Source organism: Coregonus lavaretus, assembly GCF_964263955.1.
Source record: "Coregonus lavaretus genome assembly, chromosome: 4".
Lineage (NCBI taxonomy): Eukaryota > Metazoa > Chordata > Actinopteri > Salmoniformes > Salmonidae > Coregonus > Coregonus lavaretus.
Genome location: NC_139991.1, coordinates 65,412,355 through 65,427,733, shown reverse-complemented (window position 1 = coordinate 65,427,733; position 15,379 = coordinate 65,412,355). Strand labels below are relative to the sequence as shown.

General features: G+C 44.3%; 1 protein-coding gene across 1 annotated transcript in view; it reads left to right on the top strand.

Moving 5' to 3' along the window:
- Nucleotides 1–15,379, top strand: part of LOC311127513 (lipoxygenase homology domain-containing protein 1-like) — a gene marked incomplete at both ends in the record, with an annotated part of 72,525 nt that overhangs the window by 3,766 nt on the left and 53,380 nt on the right. The window contains 10 exons of the mRNA XM_084159335.1: nucleotides 2–32; nucleotides 7,445–7,525; nucleotides 8,675–8,862; nucleotides 12,755–12,853; nucleotides 13,002–13,150; nucleotides 13,253–13,376; nucleotides 13,632–13,882; nucleotides 14,033–14,168; nucleotides 14,772–14,932; nucleotides 15,175–15,261. Coding sequence (XP_084015461.1) covers nucleotides 2–32; nucleotides 7,445–7,525; nucleotides 8,675–8,862; nucleotides 12,755–12,853; nucleotides 13,002–13,150; nucleotides 13,253–13,376; nucleotides 13,632–13,882; nucleotides 14,033–14,168; nucleotides 14,772–14,932; nucleotides 15,175–15,261 — 1,307 coding nt within the window. The remainder of the gene's footprint in view (nucleotide 1; nucleotides 33–7,444; nucleotides 7,526–8,674; nucleotides 8,863–12,754; nucleotides 12,854–13,001; nucleotides 13,151–13,252; nucleotides 13,377–13,631; nucleotides 13,883–14,032; nucleotides 14,169–14,771; nucleotides 14,933–15,174; nucleotides 15,262–15,379) is intronic.

The window sequence follows — 15,379 nt, the reverse complement described above, 5'->3', positions numbered from 1 at the left end:
GGCATCACTCCCAAAGTGCACCTGGCCAGCAAGTGAGTTCAATGGTATTTTCTCCTAATGCATATGTCAGCTCTGCGGTATTACTGAAAATAAATGCTGGAATACATCACTTACTATAATGAACTACTGACTCACAGAGGGTCAGGGTTATAAAAGGACACGCTCCCAATCATGTTCCATATTATCTTATAAATGTAATCCTGAACTCAAAATGATCTGTCAATATGTTTTGATCTTTAGTATTCATTTATTGCTAGTATTGAATTATATATATTGTGAATCAGTGACAGGGCATACGTTTTCATCCTAATTCATGAATGTACTATTTAGGTGTTGTAAATAGGATGTATAATGTGGAATTGTACTATTTGTGCAGAATTTTTTTCTTTTCTTTGCCAACTGTTAACCTTTAACCTTTGCATTTCTCTCTGATTCTTCAGCACTGAAAAGAGGTATTTTTATCTAAGGATGATGATTACAGTAGGATTACTTCCCGTGTTGTGTTGCATTGTGGGTATGAGGCTGTATAAGAGTGCAGTCCTGTAACTTTAACCAAATGAGCCTCACATGAGCTGACTTAGTGATGCTGCTCTGACCTCAACTATCAAATCAGTACATTTATCAAACCACAAAAAAAGCTACTGATCATTTTAATAACTGGCCTTATCACGTTTGCCAGATGGTCATTGAAATTATGTGACTGATGGATATGATCCATTATGAGAAGAAGCAAAGCTTCTAATGCGTTTGATAGAGGCCTGGCTAAAGTACGGAATGCACTCCTCTGTACACATAATGGACACACAGAGTATCTGGAGTAAGGAAGAACTACGTGACATGGCCGGTCTTCTTTTCATTTAGAGCAAATGAAAGAAGACCACGATGTCATTTCCAGATGACACACTACTCTGTGTTGGTAATATGAGGACCTACAGTACAGGGACTGTTATCATGCGAGTTGCAGGCTCTCCTTATCACTACACACCCATGGATACGCAGATAGAGTTACACGTATACAGTATCCTGTACCAAGGCCTATCCTATAGTACACTTGACTACACCTTGTCACTCACACCTGGAAGTCCTGTCATTCTCCCCCATCACATTAGACACATTGACTCAATATGTCACATAATACACAGTGCATTCGGAAAGTATTCAGACCACTTGACTTTTTCCACATTTTGCTACGTTACAGCCTTATTCTAAAAAATATTTAAATGTTTTTCCCCCTCTCATCAATCTACACAAAATACCCCATAATGACAAAGCAAAAACAGGTTTTTAGAAATGTTTGCAAATGTATAAAAATAATAATAATATGAAATATCACATTTACATACCCTTTACTCAGTACTTTGTTGAAGCACCTTTGGCAGCGATTACAGCATTGAGTCTTCTTGGGTATGACGCTACAAGCTTGGCACACCTGTACAGTGGGGGAAAAAAGTATTTAGTCAGCCACCAATTGTGCAAGTTCTCCCACTTAAAAAGACGAGAGAGGCCTGTCATTTTCATCATAGGTACACGTCAACTATGACAGACAAATTGAGAAAAAAAAAATCCAGAAAATCACATTGTAGGATTTTTTATGAATTTATTTGCAAATTATGGTGGAAAATAAGTATTTGGTCAATAACAAAACTTTCTCAATACTTTGTTATATACCCTTTGTTGGCAATGACACAGGTTAAACGTTTTCTGTAAGTCTTCACAAGGTTTTCACACACTGTTGCTGGTATTTTGGCCCATTCCTCCATGCAGATCTCCTCTAGAGCAGTGATGTTTTGGGGCTGTCGCTGGGCAACACAGACTTTCAACTCCCTCCAAAGATTTTCTATGGGGTTGAGATCTGGAGACTGGCTAGGCCACTCCAGGACCTTGAAATGCTTCTTACGAAGCCACTCCTTCGTTGCCCGGGCGGTGTGTTTGGGATCATTGTCATGCTGAAAGACCCAGCCACGTTTAATCTTCAATGCCCTTGCTGATGGAAGGAGGTTTTCACTCAAAATCTCACGATACAGGGCCCCATTCATTCTTTCCTTTACACGGATCAGTCGTCCTGGTCCCTTTGCAGAAAAACAGCCCCAAAGCATGATGTTTCCACCCCCATGCTTCACAGTAGGTATGGTGTTCTTTGGATGCAACTCAGCATTCTTTGTCCTCCAAACACGACGAGTTGAGTTTTTACCAAAAAGTTTCATCTGACCATATGACATTCTCCCAATCCTCTTCTGGATCATCCAAATGCACTCTAGCAAACTTCAGACGGGCCTGGACATGTACTGGCTTAAGCAGGGGGACACGTCTGGCACTGCAGGATTTGAGTCCCTGGCGGCGTAGTGTGTTACTGATGGTAGGCTTTGTTACTTTGGTCCCAGCTCTCTGCAGGTCATTCACTAGGTCCCCTCGTGTGGTTCTGGGATTTTTGCTCATCGTTCTTGTGATCATTTTGACCCCACGGGGTGAGATCTTGCGTGGAGCCCCAGATCGAGGGAGATTATCAGTGGTCTTGTATGTCTTCCATTTCCTAATAATTGCTCCCACAGTTGATTTCTTCAAACCAAGCTGCTTACCTATTGCAGATTCAGTCTTCGCAGCCTGGTGCAGGTCTACAATTTTGTTTCTGGTGTCCTTTGACAGCTCTTTGGTCTTGGCCATAGTGGAGTTTGGAGTGTGACTGTTTGAGGTTGTGGACAGGTGTCTTTTATACTGATAACAAGTTCAAACAGGTGCCATTAATACAGGTAACGAGTGGAGGACAGAGGAGCCTCTTAAAGAATAAGTTACAGGTCTGTGAGAGCCAGAAATCTTGCTTGTTTGTAGGTGACCAAATACTTATTTTCCACCATAATTAGCAAATAAATTCATAAAAAATCCTACAATGTGATTTTCTAGATTTTTTTTCCTCAATTTGTCTGTCATAGTTGACGTGTACCTATGATGAAAATTACAGGCCTCTCTCATCTTTTTAAGTGGGATAACTTGCACAATTGGTGGCTGACTAAATACTTTTTTTCCCCACTGTATTTGGGGAGTTTCTCCCATTCTTCTCTGCAGATCCGCTCAAGCTCTGTCAGGTTCAATGGGGAGCGTTGCTGCACAGCTATTTTCAGGTCTCTCCAGAGATGTTTGATCGGGTTCAAGTCCGGGCTCTGGCTGGGCCACTCAAGGACATTCAGAGACTTGTCCCGAAGCCACTCCTGCGTTGTCTTGGCTGTGTGCTTAGGGTCGTTGTCCTGTTGGAAGGTGAACCTTCGCCCCAGTCTGAGGTCCTGAGCGCTCTGGAGCAGGTTTTCATCAAGGATCTCTCTATACTTTGTTCCGTTCATCTTTCCCTCGATCCTGACTAGTCTCCTAATCCCTGCACTGAAAAACATCTCCACAGCATGATGCTGCCATCACCATGCTTCACCGTAGGGATGGTGCCAGGTTTCTTCCAGACGTGACACTTGGCATTCAGGCCAAAGAGTTCAATCTTGGTTTCATCAGACCAGAGAATCTTGTTTCTCATGGTCTGAGAGTCCTTTAGGTGCCTTTTGGAAAACTCCAAGCGGGCTGTCATGTGCCATTTACTGAGGAGTGGCTTCTGTCTGGCCACTCTACCATAAAGGCCTGATTGGCGGAGTGCTGCAGAGATGGTTGTCCTTCTGGAAGGTTCTCCCATCTCCACAGAGGAACTCTGGAACTCTGTCAGAGTGACCATCAGGTTCTTGGTCACCTCCCTCACCAAGGCCCTTCTCCCCCGATTGCTCAGTTTGGCCGGGCGGACAGCTCTAGGAAGAGTCTTGGTGGTTCCAAACTTCTTCCATTTAAGAATGATGGAGGCCACTGTGTTCTTGGGGACCTTCAATGCTGTATACATTTTTTGGTACCCTTCCCCAGATCTGTGCCTCGACACAATCCTGTCTCGGAGCTCTACGGACAATTCCTTCGACCGCATGGCTTGGTTTTTGCTCTGACCTGCAATGTCAACTGTGGGACCTCATATGGACAGGTGCGCCTTTCCAAATCATGTCCAATCAATTGAATTTACCACAGGTGGACTCCAATCAAGTTGTAGAAACATCACAAGGATGATCAATGGAAACAGGATGCACCTGAGCTCAATTTCGAGTCTCATAGCAAAGGGTCTGAATACTTAGTTATTTCTGTTTTTCAATTTTTATAAATTTGCAAAAATGTCTAAAAACTTGTTTTCGCTTTGTCATTATGGGGTATCATTTCATTTTAGAATAAGGCTGTAACGTAACAAAATGTGGAAAAAGTCATGGGGTCTGAATACTTTCCGAATGCACTGTACAGATGTACATACGGAGATACTGTATACATACACATGTATGTGCATATAGTATGTATGCAGTCTGTTGGGTATATTCATGTTTCTATGTCCATGTGTCAATGTGTAATTCATTACAAATAGCTGTGACATATAGCTTTAATTATTATTGCCAACATTACAACTGAGGAGTACAGTTTCACCTTACTCAGATATAGCCTATGTCCTGTATGTTATACCTGTATTATGGAATGATCAATGAACATTTGCATCATGATACAGGTAAGTGGAAGCTCTGGTTTTCAACAGGTCTGCAAGATTGGAACAATCAAGGCAGAGCGAAATGCAACATTTTGGAATTCTGATGGAACTGTGCAGATATAACTGCTTAAGTGACATGAATTCCAAAGTTTGCATTGGGGTTGATTTGTTTTGCCAATGTCAGTTTGTATTTATTTTGCAGTGTTGGACAGTCATTTAGTCCCAGCAATTTTATTTGTTATTATTATTATTTTTCTCCACAATTTCAATCTTGTCTCATCGCTGCACTCCCCAACGGGCTTGGGCTCGGGAGAGGCGAAGGTGGAGTCATGCGTTCTCCGAAACATGACCTGCCTAACCATGCTCCTTAACACCCGCCAGCTTAACCCGGAAGAAAGCCGCACCAATGTGTCGGAGGAAACACTGTTCAACTGTCTTGGGTGAAAGGAGCTAGGACGCGATGAGCCAAGTAAAGCGCCCCCGGCCAAACCCTCCCCTAACCTGGATGACGCTGGGCCAATTGTACGCCGTCCTATGGGACTCCCAGCCACGGCCGGTTGTGGCACAGCCCGGGAATGAACCCGGGTCTGTAGTGACGCCTCTAGCACTGCGATGCAGTGTCTTAGACCGCTGCGCCACTCAGGAGGCCCCCCAGCAATTTTTTTAAACACAGTTTGCCCTTTAATTAGGGAGTGCAGCCCTGGCATTGTCACATAGAGTTGAATATTGACCATAATTGTGGGCAGGGGAGCATTAAGAGAAATGTGGGTCAATGACAATGGCAGGTGTATTCTCTATTGTTGGAGGGTGTCGTATCTGATTCACTACGACACTAGCTACAGTGAGGGAAAAAAGTATTTGATCCCCTGCTGATTTTGTACGTTTGCTCACTGACAAAGACATGATCAGTCTATAATTTTAATGGTAGGTTTATTTGAACAGTGAGAGACAGAATAACAACAAAAAAATCCAGAAAAACGCATGTCAAAAATGTTATAAATTGATTTGCATTTTAATGAGGGAAATAAGTATTTGACCCCTCTGCAAAACATGACTTAGTACTTGGTGGTAAAACCCTTGTTGGCAATCACAGAGGTCAGACGTTTCTTGTAGTTGGCCAACAGGTTTGCACACATCTCAGGAGGGATTTTGTCCCACTCCTCTTTGCAGATCTTCTCCAAGTCATTAAGATTTTGAGGCTGACGTTTGGCAACTCGAACCTTCAGCTCCCTCCACTGATTTTCTATGGGATTAAGGTCTGGAGACTGGCTAGGCCACTCCAGGACCTTAATGTGCTTCTTCTTGAGCCACTCCTTTGTTGCCTTGGCCGTGTGTTTTGGGTCATTGTCATGCTGGAATACCCATCCACGACCCATTTTCAATGCCCTGGCTGAGGTAAGGAGGTTCTCACCCAAGATTTGACGGTACATGGCCCCGTCCATCGTCCCTTTGATGCGGTGAAGTTGTCCTGTCCCCTTAGCAGAAAAACACCCCCAAAGCATAATGTTTCCACCTCCATGTTTGACGGTGGGGATGGTGTTCTTGTGGTCATAGGCAGCATTCCTCCTCCTCCAAACATGGCGAGTTCAGTTGATGCCAAAGAGCTCAATTTTGGTCTCATCTGACCACAACACTTTCACCCAGTTCTGCTCTGAATCATTCAGATGTTCATTGGCAAACTTCAGACGGGCCTGTATATGTGCTTTCTTGAGCAGGGGGACCTTGCGGGCGCTGCAGGATTTCAGTCCTTCACGGCGTAATGTGTTACCAATTGTTTTCTTGGTGACTATGGTCCCAGCTGCCTTGAGATCATTGACAAGATCCTCCCGTGTAGTTCTGGGCTGATTCCTCACCGTTCTCATGATCATTGCAACTCCACGAGGTGAGATCTTGCATGGAGCCCCAGGCCGAGGGAGATTGACAGTTCTTTTGTGTTTCTTCCATTTGCGAATAATCGCACCAACTGTTGTCACCTTCTCACCAAGCTGCTTGGCGATGGTCTTGTAGCCCATTCCAGCCTTGTGTAGGTCTACAATCTTGTCCCTGACATCCTTGGAGAGCTCTTTGGTCTTGGCCATGGTGGAGAGTTTGGAATCTGATTGATTGATTGCTTCTTTGGACAGGTGTCTTTTATACAGGTAACAAGCTGAGATTAGGAGCACGCCCTTTAAGAGTGTGCTCCTAATCTCAGCTCGTTACCTGTATAAAAGACACCTGGGAGCCAGAAATCTTTCTGATTGAGAGGGGGTCAAATACTTATTTCACTCATTTAAAATGCAAATCAATTTATAACATTTATGACATGTGTTTTCTGGATTTTTTTTGTTATTCTGTCTCTCACTGTTCAAATAAACCTACCACTAAAATTATAGACTGATCATTTCTTTGTCAGTGGGCAAACGTACAAAATCAGCAGGGGATCAAATACTTTTTTCCCTCACTGTATCTGTCACTGTCAGAGGTAGGGGGGGGGGGGGGGGTAGACTTGTGCCAAAACCCCAGAATGGCTCTGGGCAGGTGTCCGATTCTACCACCCAGTGACAGAGACAATAGTAGGCTGGCCTATGCACATGACACTTTTGATCAGATGCTGAATAGGATTGTCTTTCAGGTACCACTTTATTTGATGGTTCGTATGACATGAATATGACATAAGACCTATCATGAGGTGTCATGTACATTCAAGACCACTCATGTCAAAGAAAGTGTTACCAATATTTAAGAGGGGGCAACAGCATATTGGGATTCTGCCACCCCTACCAGCCTGGCAGGAGACCCTCATTGTGCCCCACACTAAGTTGTCTAACGTGTCAACAGCTGCAATTTACCAGATCTATCTTTATCCCTATTTATCTTGTAGACTGTCTCTCTCTTTTGCTCATGCTATGTTTTTTCACATTACAGAAGCCGAACGGCATTTGAGAAAAATAAGACGGACGTGTTCCGGATTAAAACACACAATGTTGGGCCCTTGAAGAAGCTGAGGTACAGCATGGCTTATGGCGATGGCACCATGGTGGCAGAAACCACTGGTTTAAATTACTACATTAACAGCATACTGTCCTGTGGTCGCCGACTGAGCTTAGAATGCCTGTGGGGGATTTCCTCAGAAAGATCACTGAGCGTTAAGCACAATCTGTTCACTGGGGGTTCTGATGGTGATGGTGCTTGAGATGGGATCTGGGTCACATCCCAGTCTTAAAAAGTGAGGAGACATAGATTATGTCTGAGTGACTACAATGCCCTAGGCGTTGGTAATAGCCTGGAGCTATATCTTTAGAGGAGTCAAAATGTTTAAAACATCTGAAAATCTGAAGTTAAAAATACAAGCAGTTTTATCTCTAGACCAGGGATGGGCAACTTTGATGGGGGTGGGGGCCACATAAAAACCTGAACTCATCATGAGGGGCCGCAGTGGCTCGTGGGTCTGCATACCCACATCCATAACCCCCCCCCGCCAGTTGCCTATCCCTGCTCTAGACCATATTAATTATCTCTTTAAATGTGTTTTGAAACTAGATTACAATAAAATAATGTTTCAGGGCTAATTGCCAATTTACCACTACCTAAATTAATAGGCCTAGAACTTCTGATAACATAGGATATTTAATCTGCAAAATGCTACTTTGGGTGACATTTTATCTCTGCAAAACTGAACTTAAATATGCAAAAAAACTTAAAAGGCCTACTCACAATGTTGTAGCAGGACTGGTCAGTGGTGTAGTGGTGCCTGGAGAAGTGGGTATAGTCTGGGAAAAATCATCATGATATCAATTTTGAGACGTGCCATGTAGTACTATTTTCATATTTTAGTATACGCGTTTCATTTCAATGCGAAATTCCTGTTCTGTTTTGAAGATTTCTTGCAAAAAAACAAGCGAATCTCTGTGAAATGTAAACGGAGCACTTTTTGGATATACTGTTAATGAAATGTCAGAGAAATACATTTCTTGAACGATTCAGAACATGAATAATCATATTTGTCTTGGTAAAATATATTTTATAAACATAAGGAAGTTAAATTTCATCACCAAAGTGCATTTTCACCCAATATGGTCAGAGTGGGTGGACACCATACTAACTGTCAAATGAGGAGACGTTACCTTCAGTATCTGACTGTCATTGTGTCCCCAGGATTGAACATGACAACACAGGTGGCTTGAACGCCAGCTGGTTCCTGGACCGGGTCGTGGTGACCGATATGAATCGTCCACACCTGCGGTTCTACTTCCCTTGCAATAACTGGCTGAGCCGTGAGGAGGGGGACGGCCTGTATGTCAGAGACCTGTTGGGCAGCCTCAACCCCATGGACGTCCCCAAACGTAGGTTACCCTGGAGCGCATACCTTTACACACAGTATGCTATACAGGTTAAATCCACATAGAAGATGTGTAAGCTACACTGCACAAGGCTGTACTGCATGGGGCCCACAGTTCATACTGTACACCACTGCATACCTATTGCGGTGAATACACTCTACAGTGCATGCAGTATACAATGTAAAGGGAAACCTAGACCCATGGCATATAATTTAGGAGCAACATTTTATATGCTTTTTATATGCTGTATTTAAGCAATAAGGCCAGAAGGGGTGTGGTATATGGCCAATATACCATGGCTAAGGGCTGTTCTTAGGAACGTTGCAACGGGGAGTTATAAACTGAGTGGTTCGAGCCCTGAATGCTGATTGGCTGACAGCCATGGTATATCAGACCGTATCAAATAAAATACAATTGTATTTGTCACATGCGCCGAATACAACAGGTGTAGACCTTACCGTGAAATGCTTACTTACAAACCCTTAACCAACAATGCAGTTCAAGAAATAGAGTTAAGAAAATATTTACTAAATAAACAAAAACACAAAAAATCTAAAAGTAACACAAGAAAATTACATAACAGTAATGAGGCTATATACAGGGGGTACCGGTACCGAGTCAATGTGAGGGGGGACATGTTTGAGGAAATTTGTTAAGTGACTATGCATAGATAATAAACAGCGAGAAGCAGCAGTGTAAAAATGTAAATAGTCTGGGTGGCCATTTGATTAATTGTTCAGCGGTCTTATAGCTTGGGGGGAGAAGCTGTTAAGGAGCCTTTTGGTCCTAGACTTGGCGCTCTGGTACCGCTTGCCGTGAGGTAGCAGAGAGAACAGTCTATGACTTGGGTGACTGGAGTCTTTCACCATTTCTTGGGCCTTCCTCTGACACCGCCTAGTATATAGGTCCTGGATGGCAGGAAGCTTGGCCCCAGTGATGTACTGGGCCGTACGCAATACCCTCTGTAGCACCTTATGGTCAGATGCCGAGCAGTTGCCATACCAGGCGGTGATGCAACCGGTCAGGATGCTCTCGATGGTGCAGTTGTATAACTTTTTGAGGATCTGGGGACCCATGCCAAATCTTTTCAGTCTTGTGTGGGGGAAAAGGTGTTGTCGTGCCCTCTTCACAACTGTCTTGGTGTGTTTGGACCATGATAGTTCGTTGGTGATGTGGACACGAAGGAACTTGAGACTCTCGACCCGCTCCACTTCAGCCCGGTCGATGTTACTGGGGGCCTGTTAGGCCGTCCTTTTCCTATAGTCCACGATCAGCTCATTTGTCTTGCTCACATTGAGGGAGAGGTTGTTTTTCTGGCACCACACTGCCAGGTCTCTGACCTCCTCCCTATAGGCTGTCTCATTGTTGTCGGTGATCAGGCCTACCACTGTTGTGTAGTCAGCAACCTTAATGATGATGTTGGAGTTGTGCTTGGCCACGCAGTCGTGGGTGAACAGGGAGTACAGGAGGGGACTAAGCACGCACCCCTGAGGGGCCCCAGTGTTGAGGATCAGCGTGGCAGATGTGTTGTTGCCTACCCTTATCACCTGTGGACGGCCCGTCAGGAAGTCGAGGATCCAGTTGCAGAGGGAGGTGTTTAGTCCCAGGGTCATTAGCTTAGTGATGAGCTTTGTGGGCACTATGGTGTTGAACACTGAGCTGTAGTCAATAAACAGCATTCTCACGTAGGTGTTCCTTTTGTCCAGGTGGGAAAGGGCAGTGTGGAGTGCGATTGAGATTGCGTCATCTGTGGATCTGTTGGGGCGGTATGCGAAATGGAGTGGGTCTAGGGTTTCCGGCATGATGGTGTTGATGGTGTTGATGTGAGCCATGACCAGCCTTTCAAAGCACTTCATGGCTACCGACGTGAGGGCTACGGGGCGGTAATAATTTAGGCAGGTTACCTTCGCTTTCTTGGGCACAGGGACTATGGTAGTCTGTTTGAAACATGTAGGTATTACAGACTCGGTCAGGGAGAGGTTGAAAATGTCAGTGAAGACACTTGTCAGTTGGTCCGCGCATGCTTTGAGTACACGTCCTGGTAATCGGTCTGGCCCCGCGGCTTTGTGAATGTTGACCTGTTTAAAGGTCTTGCTCACATCGGCTACAGAGAGCGTGATCACATAGTCATCCGGAACAGCTGGTGCTCTCATGTATGCTTCAGTGTTGCTTGCCTCGAAGCGAGCATAAAAGGCATTTAGCTCGTCTGGTAGGTTCGCGTCACTAGGCAGCTCGCGGCTGTGTTTCCCTTTGTAGTCCGTAATATTTTTCACGCCCTGACACATCCGACGAGCGTCAGAGCTGGTGTAGTAGGATTCAATCTTAGTCCTGTATTGACGCTTTGCCTGTTTGATGGTTCTTCTGAGGGCATAGCGGGATTTCTTATAAGCGTCTGGATTAGTGTCCCGCTCCTTGAAAACGGCAGCTCTAGCCTTTAGCTCGGTGCGGATGTTGCCTGTAATCCATGGCTTCTGGTTGGGAAATGTACGTACGGTCACTGTGAAGACGACATCGTCGATGCATTTATTGATGAAGCCGGTGACTGAGGTGGTATACTCCTCAATGCCATTGGATAAATCCCGGAACATATTCCAGTCTGTGCTAGCAAAACAGTCCTGTAGCGTAGCATCCGTGTCATCTGACCACTTCCGTATTGAGCGATTCACTGGTACTTCCTGCTTTAGTTTTTGCTTGTAAGCAGGAATCAGGAGTATAGAATTATGGTCAGATTTGCCAAATGGAGGGCGAGGGAGAGCTTTGTATGAGTGTCTCTGTGTGTGGAGTAAAGGTGGTCTAGTTTTTTTCCTCTGGTTGCACCACAGGTCGTATACCACGGGTAAGACAAAACATGTATTTTTACTGCTCTAATTACGTTGGTAACCAGTTTATAATAGCAATAAGGCACCTCGGAGGTTTGTGGTATATGGCAAATATACCACGGCTAAGCGCTGTATCCAGGCACTCCGCTTTGCGTCGTGCGTAAGAACAGCCCTTAGCCGTGGTATATTGGCCATATACCACACCCCCTCGGGCCTTATTGCTTAATTATCCAATACTTCATGTTCTTAAAAGTAAACCAACTCTGCCTACTGTTACTTGTGTGTAAGGTGCCTCATGGAGCCTAATCGGCTGGTAAGCGTTGTAGTCCTCTTGTTACCATGTGACCTTCACCTTACAACTCCTTATTAGACAGAGAGAGAGAGAGTAGGATGCAGGGTGCATGTGTCTTGGGGCCAAATGTGACCATGGTAGGAGACACAGATCATGCCTCTGCCTGTGCCTACTTTTCCAGTCTATTCAAGGAGACCTGTTATTCCAAACCAGACAGCTGTCATGGGAACACCCATACCGCACGCACACACACACATGCACGCACGCACGCACGCACGCACGCACACACACACACACGCACACACGCACACACGCACACACGCACACACACACACACACACACACACACACACACACACACACACACACACACACACACACACACACACATACACACACACAGTATATTAATATTTTACCTGGAAACTGAGGATTAGAGGAACTATGGGCTGTGTGTCTGTGGTCTATTGTGAAAAGAAGGAGGAGACACACATAATCACACGAGGCATGAGACTAGACGTGAAAAGAGAGAGGTTACTTTTTGAACTGAGAGGTTACAGTTCGAACTGAGAGGTTACAGTTCGAACTGAGAGGTTATAGTCGATCTTACTGTTTCAGTGACAATGGTTGCATAACATGAAAGGAACCATGATGGCGGTGTCTATGTGAAATATCATGACCATAACCGGTTCACTGTCAGATATTCATGAGAACACTTACAAACAGTACAATATCACTGAGTTCATGAATATGCTATGCTGTTTGATATTTGGTCGTTTTACAGTGAATAAATACATAGTGAGTGTGTTCACTTCTGCTGAGAAGGGCAGCGGGACAGATGCTGACGTCTTCCTGAATATCTTTGGAGAGCATGGAGATACAGGTGAGATTCAGACTCTTCATGTAATTTAACTGATCAAGCTGAAGATATGGCTCTTCCCTGAGTAATTTGCAGTGAGAATACTAGCTCTGTCATTAGCAGTTTGATTTCATTCTATATCACAATACGGTTTCATTCTATATCATTAAAGGGGAGAGACGGCTGGACAGTGACAAAGATAATTTTGAGCGAGGCACGGAGGACAAGTTTACTATTGAAACACCAAACCTGGGAAGGCTAAAGAAAATCACCATTGGCCACAACAACAGGGGCTCATCAGCTGGATGGTGTCTGGATAAGGTACACACACACACACACACACACACACACACACACACACACACACACACACACACACACACACACACACACACACACACGTAACATGTTATCTGTCTCCAGGTGGTGATTGATGACATGGGGAACAAGGAGGTGTATGAGTTTCCAGTGAATCGCTGGTTCGCCATGGACGAGGAAGATGGAAAGATACAGAGAGATGTGTTGGTGGGAGCAACACAGCCCATGGGTGAGCCCACCCATAGAATGACATATAGAATTATTAATGTATTATGAATTATAGGATCTCTATGATCCCACCATTATAACGACAACACATTGAGTTCCAATATTGTATTCTGTATCAGATACATAAATCAGATTTTATGTTTAGGGCCAGTTCACTTTAGTGACATGAGTTTGTCACATGGTCTACATGGGTTTTATAATATAATCAATTGAATGACCTATAACCTAACCACTCTGTGTTACTGGATCGCCAAAGCGGTTGTGTACAACGTCCAGGTGATGACGGGCAACGTGAGAGGTGGGGGCACCAACTCTAAGATCCACATCATCATGCACGGCACCAAGGGCCTGAAGAACAGCGGCAAGGTGTTCCTGGAGGGTGGTGCATTCGAACGGGGGCTCATCGATATCTTCAACGTGGAGATTGCTGCGTTGCTCAGCCCACTCAGCAGGGTCACCATCGGACACGACAACGGAGCTGTTGGGGCCGGCTGGTATTGCGAAAAGGTTACGTCTCATCTGTGTTGTTGTTGATGTTCTTGTTGTCACATTTTCATGTTGCAGTATTGCACGTTTCATCATCTACATGTACCTCTTATCTACTGGTGTGTGTTTCTAAGTTCTAACATCTTTCTCTCTCTCTGTGTCTCCGCCCAGGTGACAGTGTACTGCCCATTCACAGGCATTGAGCAGACGTTTCCCTGTTGCAAGTGGCTGGATGAGGATGAGGGAGACGGACTGATCGAGAGGGAGCTGTACGAGATGGTGTCCCTCAGGCAGAAGAAACTTAAGAGTGGGTGACCTATCCATTCTACATACACGTCTACCGTAACACACATAGGCCTACAGTGGGTTAAACAGATGTAGGATCTTAATTTGAGCCAGTTTGCTACAGCAGGAAAATAATCCTGCAGCAACAGGAAATTTGAATTTTTATGTGGATTATAATTAATGGACATTTTTGTAGGGGTTGATAAACATTTTGTGAGGGAAAATCTAGTCTGAAATTTCAAAGTGGAAATTACAAACTTCAGAAGCCTTTTTAAACCTCAAATACACTATAAGTTTTACATTTCTGCAACAGGGTGATCAAATGAAGATCCTACATCTGTAGTTGTAAGGGGCCAGTTCAGACATTCAGACATTGTACGACAACTCACAAATATGAATCTAGATGAGTTTACATAATTTTAAAGAAACTCTTCAGCTGGAGGTAGGAAGTAATATATTTTTTGTCAGGCCTATAGAGACCAATTGAGTTCAGTTCACTTTACTTTATTGGCCTTATTTAGGAATTTGACAATCAACATTTACAAACCACACTGACATCAATGACAACACATAGACATATATACAATAGAACTCATTTTCCCACGTACCCCTCATCCCTTCCCAGAGTACCCATGGTCCCTGTGGATCTGGACGTCAGACGTGAAGGGGGCAGGGACGGACGCCCAGGTCTTCCTGCAGATCTACGGTGAGAAGGGCAAGTCAGACGAGATGAGACTTGAGAACAACTCAGACAGCTTTGAGCAGGCTCAGCTGGATAAGTTCATGGTAAGACCTGGATCAGGCGTAGACCTATACATCTTCTGCGCACCACAGTGTTAGCCCACTGTAACCTGGGTGTTGGTGTGGGTGGACATTTTTGCCCACAGATTTGATATGGACTCATCCATATTCATTTAATAACTTTTGTGATATGTGTGTATCAGTTGTTTGAATGTAGATATTTTGTCTTTGGTGAGTATTTATTCTTTCTTCAATACTAACAGTTTTAAATTGTCGGACCACTGTAGATTGAGATGCCAGACATTGGAAAACTGACGAAGGTCCGTATCTGGCACGAAAAGAGACATCCTTTCGCAGGCTGGCATTTTGCTAGGGTGAGATCTACTGGGTTGTTTTATCTGTCAACATTAGCCTTTTATACTGTTAGTTACATAATCAAACTGATCATGAAAGTGAACTGAATCAAAGCACAATCTGTTATCTGATCATTGA